The sequence below is a fragment of the Gorilla gorilla genome, chromosome 5, assembly GCF_029281585.2.
Source record: "Gorilla gorilla gorilla isolate KB3781 chromosome 5, NHGRI_mGorGor1-v2.1_pri, whole genome shotgun sequence".
Lineage (NCBI taxonomy): Eukaryota > Metazoa > Chordata > Mammalia > Primates > Hominidae > Gorilla > Gorilla gorilla.
Window position 1 is genome coordinate 42,355,462 of NC_073229.2, and position 26,033 is coordinate 42,381,494.

At 40.0% G+C, this 26,033-nt stretch overlaps 2 protein-coding genes across 7 annotated transcripts in view; both read right to left on the bottom strand.

Moving 5' to 3' along the window:
* KIAA0319 (KIAA0319 ortholog) overlaps positions 1-4,780 on the bottom strand; it is a 105,757-nt gene extending 100,977 nt beyond the window's left edge. For 4 of the 6 annotated variants that reach the window (XM_063707367.1, XM_063707368.1, XM_063707369.1 and 1 more), the window contains exon 1: positions 4,338-4,758. The gene's annotated coding sequence lies outside the window, so the exon portion shown is untranslated. Of the gene's footprint in view, positions 1-4,337 lie in introns of all 6 variants that reach the window. The other 2 variants (XM_055390356.2, XM_055390361.2) reach the window with 2 other exon arrangements.
* A 4,108-nt stretch (positions 4,781-8,888) lies between these two features.
* On the bottom strand, positions 8,889-26,010 carry TDP2 (tyrosyl-DNA phosphodiesterase 2). Its single transcript, XM_004043343.5, has 7 exons — positions 25,666-26,010; positions 25,494-25,579; positions 17,538-17,711; positions 16,789-16,880; positions 13,379-13,497; positions 11,951-12,121; positions 8,889-10,033 (listed from the first exon to the last, which is right to left on the bottom strand). The coding sequence occupies exons 1-7, from the start codon at positions 25,918-25,920 to the stop codon at positions 9,752-9,754; spliced, it is 1,179 nt and encodes a 392-aa protein (XP_004043391.1). The 5' UTR covers positions 25,921-26,010; the 3' UTR covers positions 8,889-9,751.
* Between the last annotated feature and the right edge of the window lie 23 nt (positions 26,011-26,033).

The window sequence follows — 26,033 nt, forward strand, 5'->3', positions numbered from 1 at the left end:
TTCCAGAAAGTGCAAATGGTCAAACAGGTGGAAGAAGTCTAGTAAAATGAAGTCAGAAATGTCTCTAAGTTTGGGAAAAGCAGTTGTAGTATAGTAGGGGATAGGAAACATTGAAGACTAGTTAACCTAGTTAGCATGCTCAGAAACACATATCTGCATGGGAAGACCTTTCCTATACTACAATAAATTTTGAACATTTGGCACCTATGTTTAAGACAAAGAGGTTGAAGACACCAAATTAACAAAATATTTTAGCCTCTTAAGAAATACAAATATACTGAGAGAGATGGTAAAAACAGTTTTCTTGAAAATGAGACATCTTAGGCCTTGTATGGTGGCTGATGACTGTAATTCCAGCACTTTGGGAGGCGGAGGTGAGCAGATCACTTGTGCCCAGGAGTTCAAAACCAGTCGGGGCAACATGGCAAGATCTTGTCTCTATAAAAACTATAACAATTAGTTGGGCTTGGTGGTATGTGCCTGTAGTCTCAGTTACTCAGGAGGCTGAGGTGGGAGGAGGCAGAGGCTGCAGTGAGCCAAGATCGTGGCACTATACTTCAGCCTGGGTGACAGAGCAAGACCGTGTCAGAAAGAGAAGGGGATGGGAGGGGAGAGAAGGGAAGGGGAGGGGAGGGGAGGGGAGGGGAGGGGAGGAAGGAGAGAGAGAAAGAAGAAAGGGAAGGGAAGGGAAAGAAGGAAGGAAGGAAGGAGAAGGGAGGGGAAGGGGAGGGAAGGAGGGAGGGAGGGAGGGAAGTAAGGGAAAGAAAGAAAGAAAGAGAAAGAGAGAAAGAAGGAAAGGAAGGAAGGAAAGAAAGAGAAAGAAGAAAAGAAAGAAAGGGAAGGAAGGAAGGAAGGAGAGAAAGAAAGAAAGAGAAAGAAAGAAAGAAAAAGAAGAAAAGAAAAGAAAGACATTTTAAAGCGTTATTTTGAAAAAATTTTGAAGGTAACTCTGTTACGTTGATTACAAAACAGTGCAGCTACACATCATGTACTTCATCTTAATGATGAAAACAAAAGATGGTAAGGTATGCTGACATAATCACAATCTTAGAATAACAGGATTGTGATCCTGGGAAGGGACAGCCCATACTTCTCCATCATCACATGAATAAACATCCTATCAACTGTAATGCTTAAAATGTATGGGTGTTATGGGTGGCAACGCTGGAGTTAATTTACCCTCCATGCTCATATTCTGATGCTTAATAGCATGGAATGACCCCAACTTTGAAAATTCATTTTTAGGCCTGAATTATCCTCTTATTCAAGCTACATTGCTTAAATTAAATAGATGCTTACTATAATCCTTTGCAGCATTTTTTTTTTTTTTTTTTTTTTTTGAAATAGAGTCTTGCTCTGTGGCCAAGGCTGGAGTGCAGTGGGGCAATCTGGGCTCACCGCAACCTCCGCCTCCCGGAGTTCAAGTGATTCAACTGCCTCAGCTGGGATTACAGGCGCCCACCACTATGCCTGGCTAATTTTTGTATTTTTAGTAGAGATGGGGTTTCACCATGTTGGCCAGGCTGGTCTTGAACTCCTGACCTCAGGTGATCCGTCCATTTCGGACTCCCAAAGTGCTGGGATTATAGGCATGAGCCACTGCGTTCCCAGCCTCCTTTGCTTTTTTGAACTTAAGGAAAAGAATGACCAGCAAGTTGGCAGACAGGATAATTCTACAATATTATTTAGAAGGAAAAATAACTAAAACTTGAACACTATTATCTTTACCTACTGGTGTCATTTAAGAAGCTCTACTTTAAAACTTAAACACCTGCTGTTAAAACACCCTGCAAAATGATGATGCCAGATGTTACTCTGGCTCAACCATTTTTATCGTTTAATACAAATAAATGAGAAAATATTTTCTCATTATTGAATTCACATGAATAGTGTCTAAAGGTACAGATTTTTAAAGACAAATAGAAAAATAACCTACACTATTTGGGTAATGGGTACACTAAAAGCCCAGACTTTGACACTACACAATATATCCACATAACAAAACTGCACTTGTACACTCTAAATCTATAAAAAAAATTTTAAAAACAAATAGAAAAATAACCTACCAATTATTCTAGGCCTACTAAAGCAAAGCTCCTTCCTTGGGGGTATTAAGCTACCAGAATATTAAATTGACATGATTTTATGATTTTGATTATTATATTTTATTGTTGCTGTTATAAAGGTGCTGCAAGGAAAAATTTATGCATTTTATGATGATTTGATATCATAAATCAGAACAAGCTTTGGACATGTCAAAATAAATCTATTTTTTAGTACCAAATTATTTTTAAGGTATGAAAAATATTTCCTGAAAAAGAACACATCTCAAAAATAACAACTTTTATTGAAGCGTTACTATTAAAACATGCCAGGCAATGAGCAAAGATCTCTTAAACATATTATTGTATTTAATTCTTACAGGAATTTCGTTAAGTAGGTCCCATTGTTATCTCTATTTTACAGGTGAGGAAACTGAGCCTTAGAGGGTTTAGAGAATTTGCCAAATGTGAGACAGCCACTAAGTGGCAGAGCCACGCCCGAACCCACACCCTCCGACCTGGCAATCTGCAGCACTCTGTTCCAGAAACGGGCATACCTGGCTCTACATATAGCAGTGCCTCAATAACATCGTTTCATTCAACGTTGGTGACAAAAAAATTCCTGGCCAGGGCCACTGTCTATGTGGAGTCTGCTCATTCTCCTCATGTCTGCGTGGGTTTTCTCTGGGCTTCGGTTTCCTTCACATCCCAAAGCTGTGCATATGTCTACATGGTCCCCGTCTGAGTGAGTGGGTGTGTCTGTGAAAGTGCACCCTGTGATGGGATAGCTTCCTGGACAGGGCAGAGTCGGGGTTCCCACTCTGAACCAGAGAGACTCTGGCTACCCATGACCTTGAACTGTAATAATTGGGTAAATAATGATCTTGTTTTTACTAATCCTTCTTAACTGTATGTATAGATCCCATTTATTTCTATGTTTAATATTAGAAGTGTTGTGGTCTTTATTTAGAAGTTTGGTGATTTTTTTATGACCAGAAATATGCTGTAGGAACTTAACTCTTGTTTATATCAATTAGCCTATGGTAAAACTGGTTTCCTTATACCTCGTTGTGCTTAAAGGTTCACAGTTTCCAAGAACGTACCAAGAATGTTAAGTGAGGACTTAGTGTATTTATTTAAAGAGAATGCTTCCTATCTGTTGGCTAGGGAAAAAAAAAAGTCAAGAAAATTTAACAGCAACTCTATTCTTTTACATTCATATATTACCAAAGCTCTCTTTTGGCTATTTTTAATTCATAAAGATTTTGGCTGAATTATTTTCATTATTTTGAAACAAAAATTAAGTTCTTGCCTCGGCATTTTGCATTACAAATGCAAATGCATTACAAATGGTTAATACAAATAAATCAGAGTACTTAGGTAATATGTTTACATTCCCTTTTTCAAATTACAGAGGAATTCACCTTTCTCTGTGACTCCTACGTCTATAACTGAACTGACATCTCCAGTTTTCCTCATCTGAATTAAAAATAATACTAAAAAAAGCACAAAATAAAAGTTTACATTTGGCATAACTTTAGTAGTCTCTACAATTGTGGTCTTCCTATAATAAACAAATTGAAGCATTTGGAAAGTGAGCATGTATTTCAGGAATAAAGAAATAAATACCAACATTTACTTCCAAAATTTTTGTGTTGGGGGGGAACATTGTCTACAATTTATTTTTTCTGTTACTATCAAAAACATCATTCAACTTTTCAATTCAAGCAGTGGAAAAAATACTAACATTTAACCGACAAACAAAAATGTTTTGATGAACAAACCAGCAATAAAAGTGTACATGAGTATGTATATCATATTTTTCCTCCTTGTATTTAATTAACAAATGACCTTAAGATGATAACTCTCAAAATTTCAGGTTTATCCTCCTGATTAATTTGTGACATTCCTTGGAGGGAATTCAAAGAGAAGAAGAGAAAGGTTTTAAGCTTCAGATTATGGTAAGGAACAGAGACAAAATGCATTTAGCAAATAATAGGAAAGATCACATAAATAGTTCTGAATGAAGTTTAAAGAAAACGATTCCTTACTTCTAAAAAAATGCAATTCGTGAGGTTGGGAAAAGACACTCCAATTTCCCCGACTCCATCCTACTAGTCAACAATCAGTGCAGCAATCAAAAAATGCCCTTTCCTGAATGCCCAGAAGAATCTTAAGAAACTCACCTTCTGAACTCAGGGCGTCTCGATTCTACTTTTGTTGGGTATTGGCCTGCCTACTGGCTGCCCTCTTTCCTATTTCTCGGCCAGGCGGGCTGGGAAGTAGATACCGTACCTGGGGTCACTGCTGGCGACACTGAAGCTTGCCCCATGCGTTGCTGCTGGCCCTGAGCATCACTCGCCGTCCCACTTGTTCCTCCTCGTCGTCATCGCAGGTCTTACACACACACGTTCACACCCTCGCGCGCGCACCTGCTGTTAAGAGGTACAGCCCCACCCCAGCAAAATCCTCGCTTCCTCTTCCCCGGGACGTAGCCCCAGAGGACCGAATCTGGACCAAGCCCAAGACAGGCTGAAGCTACTGCTGCGCTCTCACCTGCGGCAGTGACAGCGAGCGCGGCCGCTCTGCGCGGGGCCAGCCAGGCCCGCCGAGGGCAGCACAGGTGGGGCAAGGTTGCACCCCCGGGGGATCCCCGCCCACCGCCCGCGGCAGCTTCTGCAGGCTCGGGGAAAGCGCGCGCCAGTGATTCAGCGCCTTTCCGCCGCCGCGGTTACCACGGCGACGCGCGCGCACGCGCACGCGCACACACGCCCTCAGGGATGTGGGGCGCGGCAGCCGCCCCTGCTCAACTACCCTGCCCAGCTCCCTGGTTGCGCTCTAAGTACCCGCACTGGGGCGACACACTCCCACCCCGCAGGGGACCAAGCAAAAGTCTTTCGTGAACCTGAGCGGCCTTCATACCCTACCTGCTTTCCTTCACCAAGCCCTTCCCTGTCACCGTGGCCCTAAACAGTCTGGGGGATGAACACTCCTTCCAAATAAACACCCGGGCCAGGGTGGCTCAAGGGAGCCGTGGGTGCACTGCCTGGGTCAAAACCCTTCGCGAATGTGTCCCCCAGCTTGTCCCCAGCTTGTGTCACCCCAGCTACACAAGTTGCATTCTTCCAGTGGGAGTCTCTTTGGCCCCTACTCTGTAATTATCTTTCTATTTTGAGCAGGTGCTTTCTGACCGAGACTGGGAACCCGTGCTAGGAGGGGCTCACATCACCTCCAGGCCTTGCAGGTTAACTGTATGCCCAGTATAGTTTGACATTTGCATCTTGAGGAACGTGATAATCTAAACCACAGAAAACTTGGGTGGAAGACTCTTGCATTTTTACTGTTTTAATAAAGATGCGAAAGCATCTAGGGATAATATCATGAGCAGAAAAGGTAGCCAGGGCATTCCTCGCACATCTCATTACTAGGAGGTATAGTGCAGTGCTTAGGGCTGAGTCACACACACTTGATGAATAAGCTTCTTGGCTACTCGTATTTACCGAAGAGCCTTAGACAAGTTACATAATCTAGATAAACCTATTTCCTCAATTATAAAATGAAGATAATAGCATTCATATAGGATGATTCTGGGAATCAAATAAGATAATGCACATTTAAAGAGTAAAAACCAGCTGGGTGCGGTGGCTCACGCCTGTAATCCTAGCACTTTGGCAGGCCGAGGCGGGCGGATCACGAGGTCAGGAGATCGAGACCATCCAGGCTAACACGGTGAAACCCCCGTCTCTACTAAAAATACAAAAAATTAACCGGGCGTGGTGGCCCGCGCCTATAGTTCCAGCTACTTGAGAGGCTGAGGCAGGAGAATCGCTTGAATCCAGGAGGCGGAGGTTGCAGTGAGCCGAGATCGTGCTACTGCACTCCAGCCTAGGCGACAGAGCAAGACTCCGTCTCAAAATAAATAAATAAATAAATAAATAAAAACTAAAGAGTAAAGACCTGTCCAGGACTCAAAGAGTGAAAATCAGCTTGGACTTGGAAAAGTTAGTACTGCCAATGATCAGGCTGAGAGGACAAATACAAAGTCAGAAGCAAAATTAACAGGCAATGTTGTTTCCTCTGAAGTCACACAGCAGGTACAAAAAAACAACACAACTCCTTGTGTTCCATTTTTGAATGACTACTACTTTCTACCTTTGCTTTACTATTCCCTTCCATAACTGGGGATACCCAATTGCTAAACTCCCTTCACCTCCTGACAGCACCCAATCCCTCATTAATCCCCCTTTCTCTCAATCTGCCTCAGAAACAGCAACCAACTGGATCCCAGCCCTGATTCCAAGACTCTCCCTGGAATCCTTTAATAGGAAGCCAAATCTTTACAAAAGACACTTCCTCCTTTCTCTGCTCACATGGCATTCCACAGGTACTCTTTCAATGCATCAAGCCAATGAAATCTGATTTTGTCCCCAACGATCCTTGGCTGATTAGCCTTTAAAGAAACATATTTTTAGCACATACACACACACACAGGCTTAGCCCAGAATGTTTAACTATACCATCTTTTTAACTCAGAGACACTGTAATGAATATCTATTTTCATTTTTAATGAATATATCTATTTTGGTATTGTATGAAAATGTTAGTCTCCTTCTTTAGGACACAGATGTGAGGCTACTACCTTTCACTTCTTTTCAGCATTCAACGGACATCCATTGAGCTCCTACTATATGCCAGACACTGCAAGAGGTAGTAAGGATAAAATGATGTATCCTTAGTATAATTTACTTTGTCTGCTCTTGCTTATGCTTTTGGTTGGGACATTTGTACAATAAAAGATAACTTATTTTGAGGGTGGGTAAAACTGAGGTTTAGGAAGGTTAAAGTACATTCCACATCAGTGGTAAAAATCGTGCTTAGCGTAATGACAGTGCTGCCTCATTGAAATACAAGACTTTAGGCCACGTACAGTGGCTCATGCCTATAATCCCAGCACTTTGTGGGCGAGGCAGGAGGATTGAGTGAGCCCCGGAGTTCGAGGCCAGCCTGGGCAACGTAGCAAGATCCTCTCTGTACAAAAAACAAAAACAAAAAGTAGCTGGGTGTGTGGTGCACACCTGTAATCCCAGCTACCCAAGAGTCTGAGGCGAGAGGATCACTTGTGCCCAGGAGGTTGAGACTGAAAAACAAAAACAAACAAAAAAAACCCCAGAAGATTCTATGTTAGAATTTCACTAAGCAGGAAGGTAAGGCAAGCAAAGCTACTACACTGGAAAAACTTTGAAAAATTCCAAGTAAAAAACTCAAGATATAGCAAATTAGTAGGTTAATTCATTGATAACTATTGCTCATGAAAGCAGACTAAAAGTGGTTTTTTTTGAGACAGTCTTGCTCTGTCGCCCAGGCTGGAGTGCAGTGGCATGATCTCGGCTCACTGCAACCTCCGCCTCCCAGGGTCAAGCGATTCTCCTGCCTCAGCCTCCTGAGTAGCTTGGATTACAGGCACGTGTCACCACGCCTGGCTAATTTTTTTGTGTTTTTAGTAGAGTCGGGGTTTCACCATGTTGGTCAGGCTGGTCTTGAACTCCTGACCTCGTGATCCGCCTGTCTTGGCCTCCCAAAGTGCTGGGATTACAGGCGTGAGCCACCACACCTGGCCTAAAAGTGGTTTGTTTCTATACACTTCATTTATAATTTTTTAGATTTTGTCATACGCAGTATACAAGAAGGTATTTCATGTAGATACTGTGAGTTATATAAAGGAAATGATACATCCATGGTTTTAAAACAATTTGACAATTATTTATTTATTTATTTTTGAGACAGAGTTTCACTCTTCTTGCCCAGGCTGGAGTGTAATGGCAAGATCACGGCTCACTGCAACCTCCGCCTCCCAGGTTCAAGCGCTTCTCCTGCTTCAGCCTCCTGAGTAGCTGGGACTACAGGCGCCTGCCACCACGCCTGGCTAATTTTTGTATTTTTAGTAGAGATGGGGTTTCACCATGTTGGCTAGACTAGTCTTGAACTCCTGACCTCAGGTGATCCACCTGCCTCGGCCTCCCAAAGTGCTGGGATTACAGGCATGAGCCACTGCACCCAGCTGATAATCCTTTATTTAATCTAATATACTATACTGTATTTTTTTTTTAAGAATTTAGACTTTCACCCATCTATGTTTTGCAATGTGATCTGAAGTTCTAACTTAGCTCTTCTAAATGAAAGCAATTTATGCCAGAATAACCCTTTTCCCACAGAAATGTACTATTGTATTACCTCTATGATGTATGCTACTCTACTATTAACATCTATTCTCATTTTTTATTTTATTTTTGAGACGGAGTCTCACTCTGTTGCCCAGGCTGGAGTGCAGTGGCACGATCTCGGCTCACTGCAAGTTCTGCCTCCCGGGTTCGTGCCATTCTCCTGCCTCAGCCTCCTGAGTAGCTGGGACTACAAGCACTCACCATCACATCTGGCTAATTTTTTGTATTTTTAGTAGAGACAGGGTTTCACCATGTTAGCCAGGATGGTCTCGATCTCCTGACCTCATGATCCACCCGCCTCAGCCTCCCAAAGTGCTGGGATTACAGGTGTGAGCCACTGCACCCGGCCCTCATTTTTTATTTTTAATGATTAAAATTATGATTAACACTTAAACTTTTTCGTTGTCACTACAAAGGGAATATTATATATAAATATCTTTTTTTAGGTGTTTAAATTTTGGCACTCCTGATATAAATAAGATTCTGTTACTTCTAATTATTCTCGCTGGCTTTTTTTCAGACAAAGGAAGCAGATATATTCTTGGTAATTCTTGGTGGAGTGAGAAGCAAATGGAAATCTGTTTTCTTCTACACAAAGAGGAAGAAGCAGCAGTAGAGCCAGAAGCAGGAAGCAGATAAAAAATTTAATCTCATCATGGACACAAAAACATACTAAAGCAAACCATAAACAAATAAAATTATTTAAATTTCTGTGAGGAAAATATTTTTCTTTAAAGCACACTTAAAAGTAATTTGCATTTACTTCCTGTAAAGCATTTCCATTTTACAATTAGCAAAACTAAAAGGCTATGTCTCTTCACGCATTTATTTTTGTTAGAAAAATGTCCCACGGTGCTATCAAACTGATTTTAACCATCATCAAGCTTAACTTTGCCTCTGTTGACAACATGACTACAAACATGAATCAAAAAGGAGTTAAGGAATTTTAAGCCATAAGGTTTCAATTATAGCTTACCAATTATGTAATTAGCTGACAAAAATCAAGTCTGATGTAGAATAGCTGTCATCTACTTAACTGCAGATAATCATGGCATTTTCATTTAAGATGATCTGAACTTATGAAATAAAGGATCCAGTCCCAAGAACTCAATAATCCCTTATGTTTTCTTTTGAAGACTTATTTTAAATTTAACTATTTCGGTGCCTGAATGGAAAAATATAAACATTAGCTCAGAGACAATGTGGTACCTGTTTGGAATCCAGCTGGCAGCTAGAAGCACCGTTGAAAACTCTGACAGGCTTTGTGCCCTTTTTATTAAATGGCCTCACATCCTGAACGCAGGAATGTGTTCATTTAAATAAACATTAATCTTTAATGTTGAGTTCTGAAAACACAACCATAAATCATAGTTGGTTTTTCTGTGACAATGATCTAGTACACTATTTCCTCCACAGCAAACCTACCTTTCCAGAAGGTGGAAATTGTATTTGCAAAAATCAGGACAAAACTCACATTTGAAAAGCATTTTACAATATTATATCTAAGTTGCACAGAAGACCCCAGTGATCACTAGGAAATCTACCACAGTCCAGTTTTTCTAATCCAAGAAGTTCCAAACTTCGGGGAATAATGTGTCCCTCTTCTGCTGCTGCTCTGAAAAATATTCGATCAAAACGAAGCTTACAAGCAGCAGTTATTCCAAGATTAGAGTTCATTTGTGTATCCCATGTATACTGGCAATGTTTAGGTTTGCCCAAAAACTCCCAGACATCCACAATGTTGTTGGGTAAACCACCACATCTGGTAACCTGAAAAGAAAAAGAATACTCTCTAAGATACACATAGCCTTTTGCCCACTAACTTAAAAAAAAAAAAAAGGTGTTTTTGCTATTACCGTGCAAGAAATTACTAATGCAGAAATGCAAAACAATGAGATACATTATAAAAAGTACTATGCTGCATAGTAGTATGTAATATAAAAATATCAAGACAGCCAGAGGGGTTTGGAATTTGCCCCTTCTCTTCTGCCACAAATAGGTTCCTAACTTTGGGTTTCAGATAAAACTTAGAAGGCTGAATATACATGGCCTGTTACTGCTGTTATCTGTTTTTAAAAACTGAACTCAAGTGAAAAGAAGGCAGAACTGCCACTCTACGTTAGTCTACAACTTCAGAAGTACAGCATTCATATGATCCAAAAATTTCAACTGCCTTCAGTTTTATTTGAAGTTTATTAATAATATTAATTCTGTTTGCTCATTCACACTCCAGGATTTAAAAAAATTGTTTGTGGTAAAATATACACAATATAAGATTTATCATTTTAACAAATTTTTTTTTTTTTTGAGGTGGGAGTCTCACTCTGTTGCCCAGGATGGAGTGCAGCGGTGCAATCTCGGTTCACTGCAACTTCCACCTCCCAGGTTCAAGCAATTCTAGTGCCTCAGCCTCCTGCATAGCTGGGATCACAGGCGTGTGCCACAATGCCCGGCTAATTTCTGTATTTTTAGTAGAGACGGGGTTTCACCGTGCTGGCCAGGCTGGTCTCGAACTCCTGGCCTCAAGTGATCTGCCCACCTCGGCCTCCCTAAGTGCTGGGATTACAGGCATGAGACACTGTGCGCAGCCATTTTAACAATTTTTAAGTGTACAGTGATGTAGCATCAAGTACATTCACATAGTTGTGCAACCATGACTATCATCCATCTCCAGAACCTTTTAATCTTCCCCAACTGAAACTCTGTACCCATTAAACACCAATTCACCTTCCCTTATACCCCCAGTCCCTGGCAAACACCATTCTACTTTCTGTCTCTATGAATTTGACCAGTTTAGGAAATTCATAAGAGGAATCATATAGTATCTTTTCCTTTTTGGATTGGCTTCATTCACTCAGCATAATGTCTTTAAGATTCGCCCATATTGTAGCATGTGTCAAAATTTCTTCATTTTAAGGGTGAATAATAATCCACTGTATACATATAGCACATTTTGTTTATTCATCTGTCAGTGATATTTGGGCTGCTTCCACCTTTTAGCTACTGTGAATAACACAGCTGTGAACATCCATGGGTAGATAAAATATATTCAAATCCCTGCTTTCACTTCTTTTGGGTATTTATACCTAGAAGTGTAATTGATGCATCACATTAGTAATTCCATGTTTAATTTTTTAAGGTCCTGAAAAATCCCACTGTGTCTCAACTGAGCTATAGGCAGGGAGAAAGAGACTTTGTTTCAGACCTGGAGATCTGGACATGGTGGTGGCAAGAAAAGTGGGTAAAAAAGGCTAATAAAAGCCAAAAAAGAAAAAAGAAAAGGAAACCTCAGAAAAAAAGAGAGTCAGGAACAATTATCATGGTCCAATCTTTCCATTGTTCTCATATTGCACCTAGGAATACTGCAAAGAAACAACCTTTTCTAAACTCTTCTACAATCATTTTCTCTACCTTTCTTTCTAATCCTATATATATATATACACACACACACACATATAGTTTAGTGTTGTCTATTTCTCATGCACATTTTTATTTTCCTCCAAAAAGAGCCCCTTCTTCCCCTAGGCATACAGCATAGGCTAAACAAATATTCGCTGAATTGCAAGGTCACTTAAGACATTTTCAGTGACTAAAGGTCCTAGTTTTAACAGCTTTGGTCAAAGGAACCTAAATTAGTCTCCATAGCAATAATCTGTCCTCAAACATCAAACTGACTTTGTCACTCACCTCTCGATCCCTTAGATTTGTATCTCCTGCAAATATAACTGTAGCTGACTCTGGAGCCTCTTGCATTTTCTTTAAAACCATTTTTAACTGATTCATTCGTTCCGCAGCATGCCCTCTGGTGCTCTCCAAATGGGATGTCATAAGGCAAAGCTCATTTCCTGACACATTCACCTGCAGCAGGACAAACAGTCATTAAAACTGTCCACTGACTATTAATACTGAACTTTAATAATAAAATCAGCAGATTGTTCTGTCAAATGGTATATATTTACTAAACTGAAACTGTAAAATCAGCACTATGCCTATCCCTCCGGATCAAAAGAAGTATTAAAGCACTAACTCTGTCCCCAAAGACGACGGTTTAGCAAGCACGACCTACCCCCAGATGTCACCTCCACTGTGAACCTTTCCCCAGTGTCCCCATGCCATCAGCGGCTCCCTCCTCAATACACCTAAAGTATGCTGAACAGACTGTTTCAAAGCCCCCTAGGCTAAATTAAAAGGACAATTATTTCCCTCCTACAAAGCCATAAGTCATTTGCAAAGCAGAGATGATTCTTATTTATTGCTGTATTATTAAGGGCCTGGCATACAGGTATTCCAAAAAAGTCAGTTAACTGAATGAATGAGAATCATTTACCATTTGCAATTAAGACACCAACAATGTACAATCTATCATTATACTAAGTGCCTGCAGAATAAAGTCTAATTCTTTCATATTGGTCATTCATGCTCTTCTATAATCAGGAGCCTACCTACTTCTCAACCTGTCATATTTGCCTCTCCATGGCCCCTACACTCAACTGAATAGAATGCTCATTCATACTCATACATGTACACCTCTTGCAACTTGCAAAAGTTTGCTCATGGTGGTTTCTCTACTTGGACTCTTTTTAACATCTATGTCTTACATATTTTTCAGGGTTCATTTCAAATACCATCTCCTCTATAAAACTCTCACTAAACAATCTGGCTAAAAGTCATCTCTCCTTTCTCTAAACTTCCACACATCATTTATACCTCTCCTGTGGCACTTATGCCTTTCTTATGTTTTAGTTACTATATACACACTCTCCCTTACTAATCTATATACTATATCAGAGCAAGATCTATTTTTCATTTTTGTAAGTCTCATAGAGTAAAATATAGCAGCATGTATAGAGTAGAAAGTAAAAACATTACTTTAGGAAGCAAATGTGGAATGTTAGCAAACTCTCAAATATTCTTAAGAAAACAATAGACCAAGAATTCTATCTGCATTTAAAATTTATGTAAAAACTTAATTTTAGAGAGTGTTAAAGACTATCTAAAAGAATCTACATGTGTGAAGCAAATTTTTCTCTAAAGGCAATGGTTTTAAAAAGAATAACACAAAACTATGAAAAAATCTTTTTTTAATAAAACACTCAATTTTTAAAAATTACTCACATGCACACATAAAAGGTTTCTCATCATTTTGGTACTTGGAAAAGGAATAATCTCTTGGCTTTTTAATTTCACTCTTGATTTCTTCAACATTATAGCTGTGAAATATCCTTCTTCATGACCTACAAATGTTTGTGGAAAAGAATTTAGGCTGAGAAGGTGAGAGTTATTTTCAGTTTACCACAAGTTTGCCTATTGAAGAATTTTATAGCAAACAGGTAACAGATATTTACATGGATCTAAATCTTTAAACTATTATTTCAAAATAGTTCATCATGGCCAAACAAGTCTACCTCCTCCCTCCCAAATTTTAGCTAGAAGCTTAGAAGAAATAAAATAAAATAAAAAAAGACCAGGCACAGTGGCTCATGCCTGTAATCCCAGCACTTTGGGAGGTCAAGGTGGGCGGATCACCTGAGGTGAGGAGTTTGAGACCAACCTGACCAAAATGGAGAAACCCTGCCTCTACAAAACACAAAATTAGTCAGGCGTGGTGGCACATGCCTGTAATCTCAGCTACTCGGGAGGCTGAGGCAGGCGAATCACTTGAACCTGGGAGGCAGAGGTTGCGGTGAGCTGAGATTATGCCATTGCACTCTAGCTTAGGCAACAATAGTGAAATTCCGTCTCAAAATAAATAAATAAATAAAAATGAAAAAAAATGTAAACAAGTGCCAAAAAATAATGCTGACAATATCAGATGAGAAAATTTGAGAAATTTCTGAAAGACACAGAGTAGATGAGATGAACTGTGGCCAGCTGATATCCACTTACTACTTCTCATACTAGAAGTTCCAGAAAAATTATAGTAAATGAATAAAAATCTAGAAAGATATAAACCTGCAAGAACAGAAAATAGGAGTAGAGGCCATGAATGAAAGCTTCCAATAGTTTTTCAGAAAACAGAAAACAGATGGAGAAGTGGTAACCGGTTTATCAGAAGAGAAGGAAACCACTTGAGTGACTGTAGCAGAGAACCATAGACAGGAAGCAAGCAGATTTGTTCCACCAAAATCTGGAAACACTTAGTGCTTGAACATAAAGGTACCACAAAAGGTAAGGTGCTGAGCTAAGACGAGGAGGGCCAGTTGAAGGTCTGGATATGGGGTTAAACAACTCCCAGGTTTCCTCAACTCCTTAGAGCTAAGTGACTGTCCCTCTATTAACAGGAGACTACAGTTTTACAGAGAACTAAATTTTAGAGGCTCCAGAGTCACCAGCCACAGGGAGGGGCATGCACGTTAGCCCAGGGCTGATAGGGGAATGGGTTGAACACTGATTAAGTAAAGTGTGCCTACTCAGCTCCCTTCCCCTGACCTGCTTCCAGAAGGTAGGCAAAACAAGCACACCACCCCAGCCCTAACACCCAGAAGGCAGAAAGCTAAATAATTCTTTTTTGGAGAAACAAAATGGTCTCAGATTAAAGGCCTGTATATACCAACACACTGACAATTGTGGGTCTCCCTCAAATGAATAAGCAGTTTGCTCTACAATCAATCCCTCACCCTTGTCCAGTAAGGTAAACTACTTAGCCTTGCTCAGGCATACTAAACTGTAATCAACATTTTAGTGTTTGGTGTTTAAATGTGAACCAAAAGCCAAGGATCCCTACATATTTAAGGAACAGGTCTAACATGACATGATGGATACTGACGTGACATAACATAATCAAAATAAACAAAAAGAAAGAAATAAAAACAATGCAGGGAAAGAGATTAAAACCTAAAACAAAAAACTAATAAAAAAGATACTGTATCCATAAACCAAGAAAAGTATGCCATAAAAAAGATATTCAGTGAATAGGAGGCCTAGGAAATTAAAATAATGCTATCTAAAAGTCAAGATAGTTGCCAAGAAAGTAGAACAGTCAATAGAGATAGGAGAATAAGAGAAAGTTAAGAAAATTCAAGGATCAACCCAGGAGGTCCACTGTTTAACAGAGGGAATTCAGAAAAATGGGAGAGTAAAAAAACTTAAGGAAGGAAAGAAGAGACAGGGAGAAAAGGAGAGAGAAATAACGAAGACAATGACAGGAGAGGCGAGGGGAATGGTGGGAGGGAGGGAGAGGGAAAAGGATTTTCCAACTAAGGTTTTCCACATATTAAAATTCCACAGATTAAAAGTTCCCACCAAGCATTCAGTACAATAGATTTTAAAAAGACTCAAAGAACATGAGGGTTAAAAAGAAGACCCTCAAAGCTTCCAGAGAGTAGGGAAAAAGAAAAGAATAAGAATTAGAATGGCATCAGCCTTATCACCCATCATCAATAATGGAAACTAGAAGACATTGAAGAATGCCTTCAGAATTCTGAAGGAAAACATCTATTTACCCAGATACCTATCTTCAGCCAAACTATCAAGAACTACAAAGCTACAACACAGACATTTTCAAATATGCTGGGATTCAAAAACTTCACTATCCATGCACTATTTCTTAGAAATTAATTAGAGAAGGTGCTCCAATAAAATAAGGAAGTAAACCAAGAAGGAAGCATGGGAATCAGAAATCCTAAAAGAATCCCCAAGAGAATACAAAAAAGTTCCATAAAGAGAGACACACACAGACTGAGAGAGAACCCTCTCCTTAGAAATTCTCGATTAAGGAGTCGATTGAAACTAAAAATCACATACTATATAAAAATGAAAGTCAAAGAAAGCACTATACAGTTGACACTTGAACAACACAAGTGAACTTTAAGGTCCACTTATACAGATATTTTTTCAGTAAATACGGTTGGTCCTCTGTATCTGTGGGTTCTGCATCCACAACCAAATGCAGGTTGAAAATATAGTCTTCCCAGGACATGAAACCTGCAGAAATGGAGTGCTCACATATAGATGGGTTCTGCAGAGCAGACTGAGGAAACTGAGTATGTGCGAATTTTGGTATCCATTGAGGAACCCTAGAACCAATCCCCTGAGAATACCAAGGAAAGACTGTATATGAAAATCATGAGATGTGGCCAAAGTAGTATTTTAAATATATTTAGCAAAAACAAAATAGATGGAAAATTTAAACACTAAATTACTCAGGGCTAAAAAAGTACAAAAAGAACAACAAAATAAATAAGGAATTATAAAATAAAGACTTTTTGAAAAAGCATAATAACCACAATGTGATTATTTCAGTTAAAACTTTTAACAACTGAATTTCACCAAAAAGGTGTTGTTTCTCAAATTTTAGTGATTTATATTTTCCTGAAAAATCATCCATTTCCTTTTCACACTATTAACATTAAGTTGTATAAAATATTCTCCTATAATTCTTGTAGTATTCTGTGTCTTGCTTATTTTTCTCAAACTTATTTATTTGTGCTTTTTCCTCTCTATGTCCCGATAGACCAACTTTGATTTATCTCTTTCACTGATCTGTTTTTCAAAGAAAAGACAAGTTGAATAACAAAAGTTGTTACCTGTAATAATCTCATAATTACTTGATCTCTTCTTTAGGTAGCTATAATATGGGGGAATAACTTCCTGTAGAAATATCACATCTGGGCTGTACCTAATGAAAAACATCAATTTATGACAAATACCAAGTATACCATTTCATTTTCAGCTACCTAAATGAAGGAAATCCCACAACATACCAAAAACAAAAAACCCTCTAGGGCACCTAATACTGAGTGTTTATGCTGATCTTTGATAACTATAAAATGAGAAAGATGTGTGCTATTTATTAATGTAGTACTATAACAAATATATCAAAAAGAACTAGAAAAACTGACAATAGAAACCACCATATTGAGAGACTTCAATGGTTCTATACACTAAGAGATGCTTTCAATGTTTCTTTCAATCCTCTTGAAGCAGTTATTATCCACAATGAAGAAAACTGTCCACAGAACTTAAGTGATTTGCCCAAGATCACAGAGCCAGCATGGGGCACAAATAGATCTTTTTGGTAGTTTTAATTTCACGTAGTTACGATAAACAAAGTTTAAGAAGAAAACAGTACTAAAAGGCTTCTAACGAAAATTAGTGTTCCCTCTTTGCTGCAGCCTGCAATCCTGCTCTCAGACGCAATCATCTCAGTTCTTCAGATGTTTCTTCTCAGAGCTGGACATTGAACTTAGGTTTAATTCTAAAGCCCACAACCTTGAACTGTTACTTTGTATATACATAAGACACAATACTATTAAATAGAAGTGATAATACTTACAAAGCTAAGTAGGAACACACCCCTCGAGCCCTCTCTGACAGATTGTTTAAATCTAATCCATCAATATTCCAGGTAATGAGAGAGAACATGCTGCCATTTTCTTGCTGAGTATCTTCAGATGGGCTGATTTTAGAAGTGGTGGAATCAGTTGTTTCTTCATTGGTTAGGTCAACACTGGCAAGATCAGAATAAAACACGGCTTTGCAAATAATCTATAAATTGATTAAGAATTATTTTGTATTTGTAGCCCTCATTTTACAGACAAATTTTAAAAGAGCCCTAAAAGTGACACTGTCCTTACAGGGTTAACAAGAATTGCATGCCAGGTTCTAGACAGAAATATAATTAAGCATTAATCACGCTGCACTTTGGCCCACTTCTTTGTACGGAAAGTCATCCCATAGCCCTATATACTGACGACTTGCATCCCCATTGCTCCTATGGGTAAGATCTCTGACATCAGAATCATAAGGCTTTTGTTTAAGAATTGCTTAAGATGTTTTTCAGACGCTGAATTCCAGCAGAAAGCTGACACCAGCCAGTTTGAACACACCCCAACAGGAACCGAATCAGCATGAGAATGCAGTTTCTTCATCTCTAGATCCCATGACTTCATCATTGCACTCTGACCAATCAACAATCCTCACACCTTGGTCCACTCCAAACCTCTTTAAGTTTCAAGCTCCAAACTTCTCAAGGAGAATCTGAAGTTTCCTCCAGTCCCCTGGTTTGGTCGCCTTACAATTAAAACTTTTTTTCTGCTGCAACCTTTGGTGTCTCAGGGTATTGACTTGCAAGCTGTACCTCAACTACCTAGGGCACATGTCCACAAGGTAGTCAGGACTTCCTGAGGGTGTGTCACGGGTGCGTCCTTAACCTTGGCAAAATAAACCTTCTAAATTGATTTAGACCTGACTCAGATACTTTTGGGTTCGTAGATAGATTCTTACTGTACTGTCCAAATGTTTGCTCACTTAGGCAGTTATAAACAACTTAATATCCTTCAATGACATGTGTCACTAGAATAATTGTATAAACTATGATCCCAAATTAGACTCAGAAATGTAGGATTTCTAAATCTTTTTGGAATTTTTTAAAATCATATGTTAAATAAGATCTCATTGTGGCAGATAAATAGGAACTGCAAATTCTTTGCTACTCCCCTCTTTGAATGATGAAACCTAATGCCCCTCCCCTTTGAATCCAGACCTTAGTGGCTTGCTTACTACAGGGAAAGAATATTCTGGGACTTTTGAGGTTTGGCCTTAAGATAATCTGCCACTTCCATTCAAGGCTTTTGGAACACTCCCTCCAGGAACCCTGGAACTGCCATGTAAAAAGTCCAACCACCCTGAGACTGCCATGCTGGAAAGGACATATGTATGTGTTCCAGTCCATAGTCTTGACTCCACCATCTGCTCCCCCAACCAATACCCCAGACATATGAGTGGAGGGACAAACTTTATTAAAAGGTTAACTCCTAAGCATTTATAAACTATTCATGAATTTTAAAAATAGGTGTCTGAATTTATAGTTTTAATGCCAACATTTTAACTTTTCTCCTATACACCATTCACCCAGGTTCCTCAAATATTAACATTTTACTTACTTAACATTTACTTGCTTTATTCTTTTTATTCTGAACCATTTGTTTAAATATTTTTGTATTATTTCCTAAACACGAAGACATGCCTTACATATACAGTTATGCACCACATTTGGAGAAGCGTGTCATTAGGTGATTTCATCATTATGCAAACATCATAGAGAGAATTTACACAAACCTAGATGGTATAACAGCCTCCTACACACCTAGGCTATATGGTCTAGCCTACTGCTCCTAGGCTACAAACCTGTACAGCATGCTACTATACTGGATACTGTAGGCAACTGTAACACAATGGCACTTACTTGTGTTCTAAAAATACCTAATATAGAAAAGGTATAGCAAAAATACAGTAATATAATCTTATGGGTTCATCTTCATTTATGCAGTTTGTTGTCAACTGAGATGTGGTTATGTGGTGCATAACAGTATACTCTAGTATGATCAACAAGTCAGAAGATTATCATTGATATAAGTTTTTCTTTTTCTTATTGCCTCCTATGGCTAGATTTAATAATATCTAAAGACCTAGTCCAATCTTGCCAATTGTGCTACTAGTGTCCTAATCCAGGATCACATGTTATATTTAGATGGCATGTCTCTTTTAATTTTCTTTAATCCAGAACAGTTTTTCAGTCTTTGTCTCTCATGACTCTGACATTTTTGAAGAGTACAGGCCATTTATCTTACAGAATGTCCTTCAGATTGGGCTTATGTTTTCCTATTATTTGATTCAGATTATGCATTTTTTGGCAGGAATGTCACAGAAGTGATAGTATGTCCTCCGCAATGCACCATATCAAGCATCTGATATGGAGCTGTCCCATTCCTGGTGATGTTAGCTTTGATCACTTGGTTAAAGTGTTGTTAACCAGATTTCTCTACTACAAAGTTATAATTTTCCCCATCATAGTAAGTATTTTGTGGGAAAGTACTTTGTGATTATGTAAATATGCTGTTGTTCACTGAACTTTCCTACTAGTTTTAGTATCTGTTGATATCTACCTGAAATAATTATCAATACGGCAGTTCCCAAATGAAGATTTTTTTTCTAATTCCTCATGTCTTCCACATTTAATAGATGGAGTTCTACTGTAAGGAAAAATGTTCCCTTATCTCTTGGATAACTGTATTTATATCAGTATGGGTTCTTTTTTTATGGATTGTAATCTATTCCTACCAAGCATCCTGTTGCTTGGGTTATACCAGATTTCATGGGGAAAGGGCAGGCAGCTTTTAAGCTAGGTCTTGTCCCCAACATTTTCTGGGCACCTCCTTACTTTCTAACACCACAGATATCATAGGCTCATCTTGTACTTTTTTTGCCCCTGCTCTGGAATCAGTCATTTCTTTTTAACTTCTTTTTTAATTTTTACATTAAGCCCCTTTCATTCTATGAAATCAGTCATTTCTGAAAAGCCCTTGTTCCTTTCAGTGAAGAACGGTATTTAAAGGCCACGATCTGGGTGCTAGATGAACTTAATGTCAATTTTGTAGCATAAAATATTTTGAATTGTCTTCCTTTTACATAAAAATAACCTTCAAGAGCATAAAAAAAAAGTGCAAAACTTTCTTTTGTGAATTTCATCCTACCCAAAAGTTCTCTTATTCAACAATGAGCTATTAGACTTTTTTTCAACGTCTTACTGTGGGTGAAAGAGAGATCAGACCGTTACCGTGTCTATGTAGAAAGAGGAAGACATAAGAAACTCCATTTTGATCTGTACTAAGAAAAATTCTTCTGCCTTGAGGTGCTGTTAATCTGTAACTCTAGCCTCAACCCTGTGCTCACAGAAACATGTGCTGTATTGACTCAAGGTTTAATGGATTTAGGGCTGTGCAGGATGTGCTTTGTTAAAATTGTGTTTGCAAGCAGTATGCTTGGTAAAAGTCATCGCCATTTTCCAGTCTCGAGTACCCAGGGACACAATGCACTGCGGAAGGCCACATGGACCTCTGCCCAAGAAAGCCTGGGTATTGTCCAAGGATTCCCCCCACTGAGACATCCTGAGATAATGGCCTCGTGAGAAGAGAAAGATCTGACCGTCCCCCAGCCCGACACCCAAAAAGGGTCTGTGTTGAGGAGGATCAGTGAAAGAAGGCCTCTTTGCAGTTGAGATAAGAGGAAGGCATCTGTCTCCTGCTCGTCCCTGGAAATGGAATGTCTCGGTATAAAACCCGATCGTACATTCTATTTACTTGGATAGGAGAAAACCGCCTTATAGCTGGAGGTGAGACATGCTGGCGGCACTACTACTCTTTATTGCACTGAGATGTTTGTGTAAAGTCAAACATAAACCTGGCCTACGTGCACATCCAGGCATAGCACCTTTCCTTAAACTTATTTATGACACAGAGTCCTTTGCTCACGTTTTCCTGATGACTCCACCATTACCCTCTAGTCCTGTCACATCCCCCTCACCAAGATGGTAGAGATAGTGATCAATAAATACTGAGGGAACTCAGAGACCAGTGCCCATGCAGATCCTCCGTATGCTAAGCACCGGTCCCCTGGGCCCATTTTTCTTCCTCTATACTTTGTCTCTCCGTCTTATTTCTTTTCTCAGTCTCTCGTCCCACCTGAAGAGAAATACCCACAGGTGTGGAGGGGCTGGCCCCCTTCATCTTACCACCAGAGAGAAAAAGCCAAGTGATTCCATGCCTGATCAAAGATGTTATTTCCTTTTTATGAAAAGCATTAAAACCAGAAAGGAGAAATTATTAGCTCTTTATTTCTGTCAAATCTTCTGTTTCATAACTGAATTTAAAAATATATATACTATCATAGACAAAGGTGTTTGCTAATCACATTAGGCCCCTTACCTATCCGGCACACACACCTTTTTTTCCAAGTTTAAAGATGTCCAACTATAACTCAATCTACCTCATAAAACTGTAAACACAATCCCTACTTTCCTCAACAGGTGGACTGTCATGGGTGATGTATGGGGAGAGCATGATGGTGTCATTAATCACAGCTTATACTTACTGAGCTCTATATGCCAGGCACAATTCCAAGTGTTTTACATCTATTAGCTCACTTAATCCTTACAACAACCCCATGAGGAAGGGGTTGCACAGATAAAGAAACTGAGGCAGAGAGAGGTTACACAGTTACTAAATAGCACAGGTAGACTTAGAACCATATTACTATCCCCACTGCACAAAGAAATTGAGGCAGAGAGAAGTTACACAGTTACTAAATAGCACAGGTGGACTTATAACCTTTGCATTTTGGCTCCAGAGTCCATGCTCTTATTCACTATGCCATCCTTTCCTCCTCTAGTTTCATTGTAATCCAATTCCATATTGATATAGTTTGGATGTTTGTCCCCTCCAAATCTCATGTTGAGATATAATCCGTAATGTTGGTAGTGGGGTCCAGTGGGAGGTGTTTGGGTCATGGGGGCAGATCCCTCATTAATGTCTTGGTGCTATCTTCACGATACTGAGTTCTTCTTGCAAGATCTGGTTGTTTAAAAGTATGTGGCACCACCCCACCCCCTTGCTCCTGCGCTCTCCATGTGATACCTGGGCTCCCCTTTCCCTTCTGCCATGATTGAAATCTTCCTGAGGCCCAGCAGAGGCTGGGGCCATGCTTCCAGTAGAGCCTGCAGAACTGTTAGCCAATTAAATCTCTTTTCTTTATAAATTACCCAGTCTCAGGTATTTATAGCAACACAAGAACCTAATACAAATATCTCTGCAATTTATGCAACACCCACAATATTTAATATTTAATGCAGCAAGAAAAACCAGGCAACTGTATTAAAAATTTCCTTTTGGAAAAATGAAAAGGGAAATAAACTCTAAAACGTTGCTGTACAGAAATACTAAGGGAACAGAAAGGGACTGGCAAACTTTAGGGGCATGATTTGTTGACTTCATTCCTAAGCAGAGGAGGAAGTGCTTTTGTCAGTATATCTGGTGTCTTAGGTTTTATGTGTTAGGCCAGTGCTCCTCAATTTTAAATCACCTGGAGATCTTGTCAAAATACAGATTCTGATTCAGTAGGTCTGGGTGAGACCTAAGATTCTGCATGTCTAACAAATTCCCGAGTAGCAGTGGCACGCTGCTGGTCCAGAGTCCACACTCTAAGTAACAAGGCTCTGGGACACGGGCTGTCAATGCTGGCTCTGCATTAGAATTACCTGCACAGCTAATAAAAAAAAAAAAAAAAAAAAGCCAATAAGGAATAATGGGCCCCACTCAAGACTAATTAAATTAGAATCTCTGGTTTTTTTTTTTTAATTCCCCAGATAATTCCAATATGCAGCTAAGATTCAGCATAGCTGTTTTAAGAGGATTTCCCTTGTCTCTCATCAGAGACACTGAAGATAGATTCTAACGTAGGGGACTAAATCACTTTAGTGTTCAATTTCAATTTTTGTTGATATCCCAGGAATTCACTCCAGAATTGAGATTCCTGCGCCATTCATTTAAGACAGCCAATGCCCTTGCTCAGCAGGGTTGAGTTTTTCTGGTCATAAAATCTTCCAATCAATTTTTTTTTCCTTTCATTTTTGCTAAAGCCAACATCAAAAATCTAATCAGGTCACAGGCCTTAGAAACACGCTGAAGTTTGCCCCTTCCCCATTTTTCTCTCTTGAGCAAACTAAACTTTAAAACTTCACTCTCATTCATACTTGACCTGAGTTCTGAGAGACAAGAGACCACAGCCTAATCAACACCTTTGCTTGTTTTTGCCAATTTACCATTCCGGGGTAAGAGAATCCTAATAGCCATGACACCATTGATCAGCTTGATCCGCATCTTTTCTGAGGGCCTATTACAGGAAATCTACTTATTTTGTTACTATTTATTGGTTACAATATAGTCTGTTGCAACCAACAGACATTAACTCAGCTTGGTTTGACCAAAACAGGAGAATTTCTAAGGAAACAAACATGTCACAGAGCCTGGTACAGAAATACAGCCATGTTTAAGGAAGGGCAGTTAAGGGCTTTCTCTCAATCCTACACTTCAACTTCCCTCTGCTTCATTGTCTCTCTGCAGACCTCTGTTCTCAGCTTCTTTGTACACAAAAAAAGATATGTATGAATCCTCACAGGTGCTAAGTTAACATGTTACAGTTCCAGCTCCATAGGAAGACTCAGACTTGACTCTCTTGGTCCTAATTCTGAAACCAAGGGGAGGATCTCACTGGCCAGTTTGAGCTAGGCAAACACCTCCTAGTCCAGCTTGCTCTGGTTAGTAAAACGGGAGCCAGAGACAGATCACTGTGGGTGAGTAGACAATTCCCCAACAAGAGGCAAGACAGAGAAAGGAACCTAATGAAAATATCTTATCCCATCTGTAAGCCAGTGTAGCTGAAAAGACCAAAGGGAAAATAAAGTCTCCACTATGAACAGTCAGTTTTACAGGTTGTACATATAGCTGCGAGAATTTTATACATTCAGTAAATATTTATTGGGAGCTTATTATGTGTCAAATGTTGTGTCAGACTTTGGGAAATTAACAATGTACAAAACAGATACTCCTTACTAGATGTGCAGTCTAGGAGGAGACATAAAATAATGAACAGCAATTATAATACGGACTAAGGTGTTGTAACAGGGGTCATGCAGGATGCTATAAGAGTACCTAAAAGGGGACTCTTGCCCAGACTTAGGACATCAGGAAAAGCTTCCTAGAGATAAATCATGTCTCAGCTTGGGCCTTTAAGACAAATATTAGCAAGGAAGGAAAAAGAAAAAAATTCCAGGCACAGGTAATAAAGATCTTTACGAAGTTTCAAAGACAGGAGAAGATGATCCGTTGGAAAAAAGTAAAAGTTTGATAGGCCTGGAACCTGGAAAGGCAGGTTCTAAGTTATGGAGCCAAATAGTAGAGGGCCTTGTAAGGCAGCTACACTTTTTAAGTGCAGTAGTGCAGGAACTGGAGAGGGGCACTGAAATAACAGGAGTAGGTGTGCATTAAAAAAAAATAACAACAACAACAAACCTATTATTCTGGCTGGCCAGCCTAGGGCCTAGAATAAATAAACAATACAGGAAGCAAGGAGACTTCCAAGTTGCCATTTTTCGATAGAAGATTTAGCCTTCGTTCATTTGTTTCAAACCTCTCGCTTACTTATTTCCTATCATTTGAGTTAAACATTACATTTCCATTTTTTCCTCCCTGGACCCCAAATCACGTTCGAAGCGACAGTCTGGGGCAGTGTTAGATCCGCTGCTGGGGCGCAACTCCGCGCAGCAGCAGCAACGCAAGCCCTGCTCCTCTGGCTACGCAGCTTGGAGATCTGCCTCAGCATCGTCCGCCCAGCTCCACGGCAGGTCCCAGGACGCGCAGGACTACCTGGTATGGCTCCCGCTCCCCTCATCACTTACTAGGTCTTGGGCTCAGAGTTGGTTTCAGGGCGGCGTTCCAAGGCGCTCTCCTCCACCGGAGGCTCGAAGTAGGAGTTCAGAGCCCTCTGAAAAACAAAGGCACAAGGGATGAAGTTTGTGCGCTCCACCGACCTAGGTAATGGAGCCGGAAGCGAGGACAGCAAAAGCGTACTTCCATCTCCCAGTCGTTCTCGGCCAGGAAGCACTGAGCCACAGCGGCATCGCAGCTTGCGACCGAGGCAAACTCCACACACAGAAGTCGCCGCTTTTTCACCTCGGGCTCGCCCTCTTCCTCCGCCGCCTCCCTCCCGCCCTCCAGGCAACTCCCCAACTCCATCTTCTTGCCGCCTCTGCACCGCCCCTTTAAGCGGAACAGGAGGCCAACGCGTGGCTCTGCGCAGGCGCCTGTGCCATGGCGCTGCCGCATCAACCGCCCGGCGGGGAAATGCGCTCCGCTCTCGGGCAACTGGTACAGCTGCGCCGCAAGCGAGCCGCCGGGGCGGTGGGTGCGAAGTGCGCATGCGCGCTTGGTCACAAGCG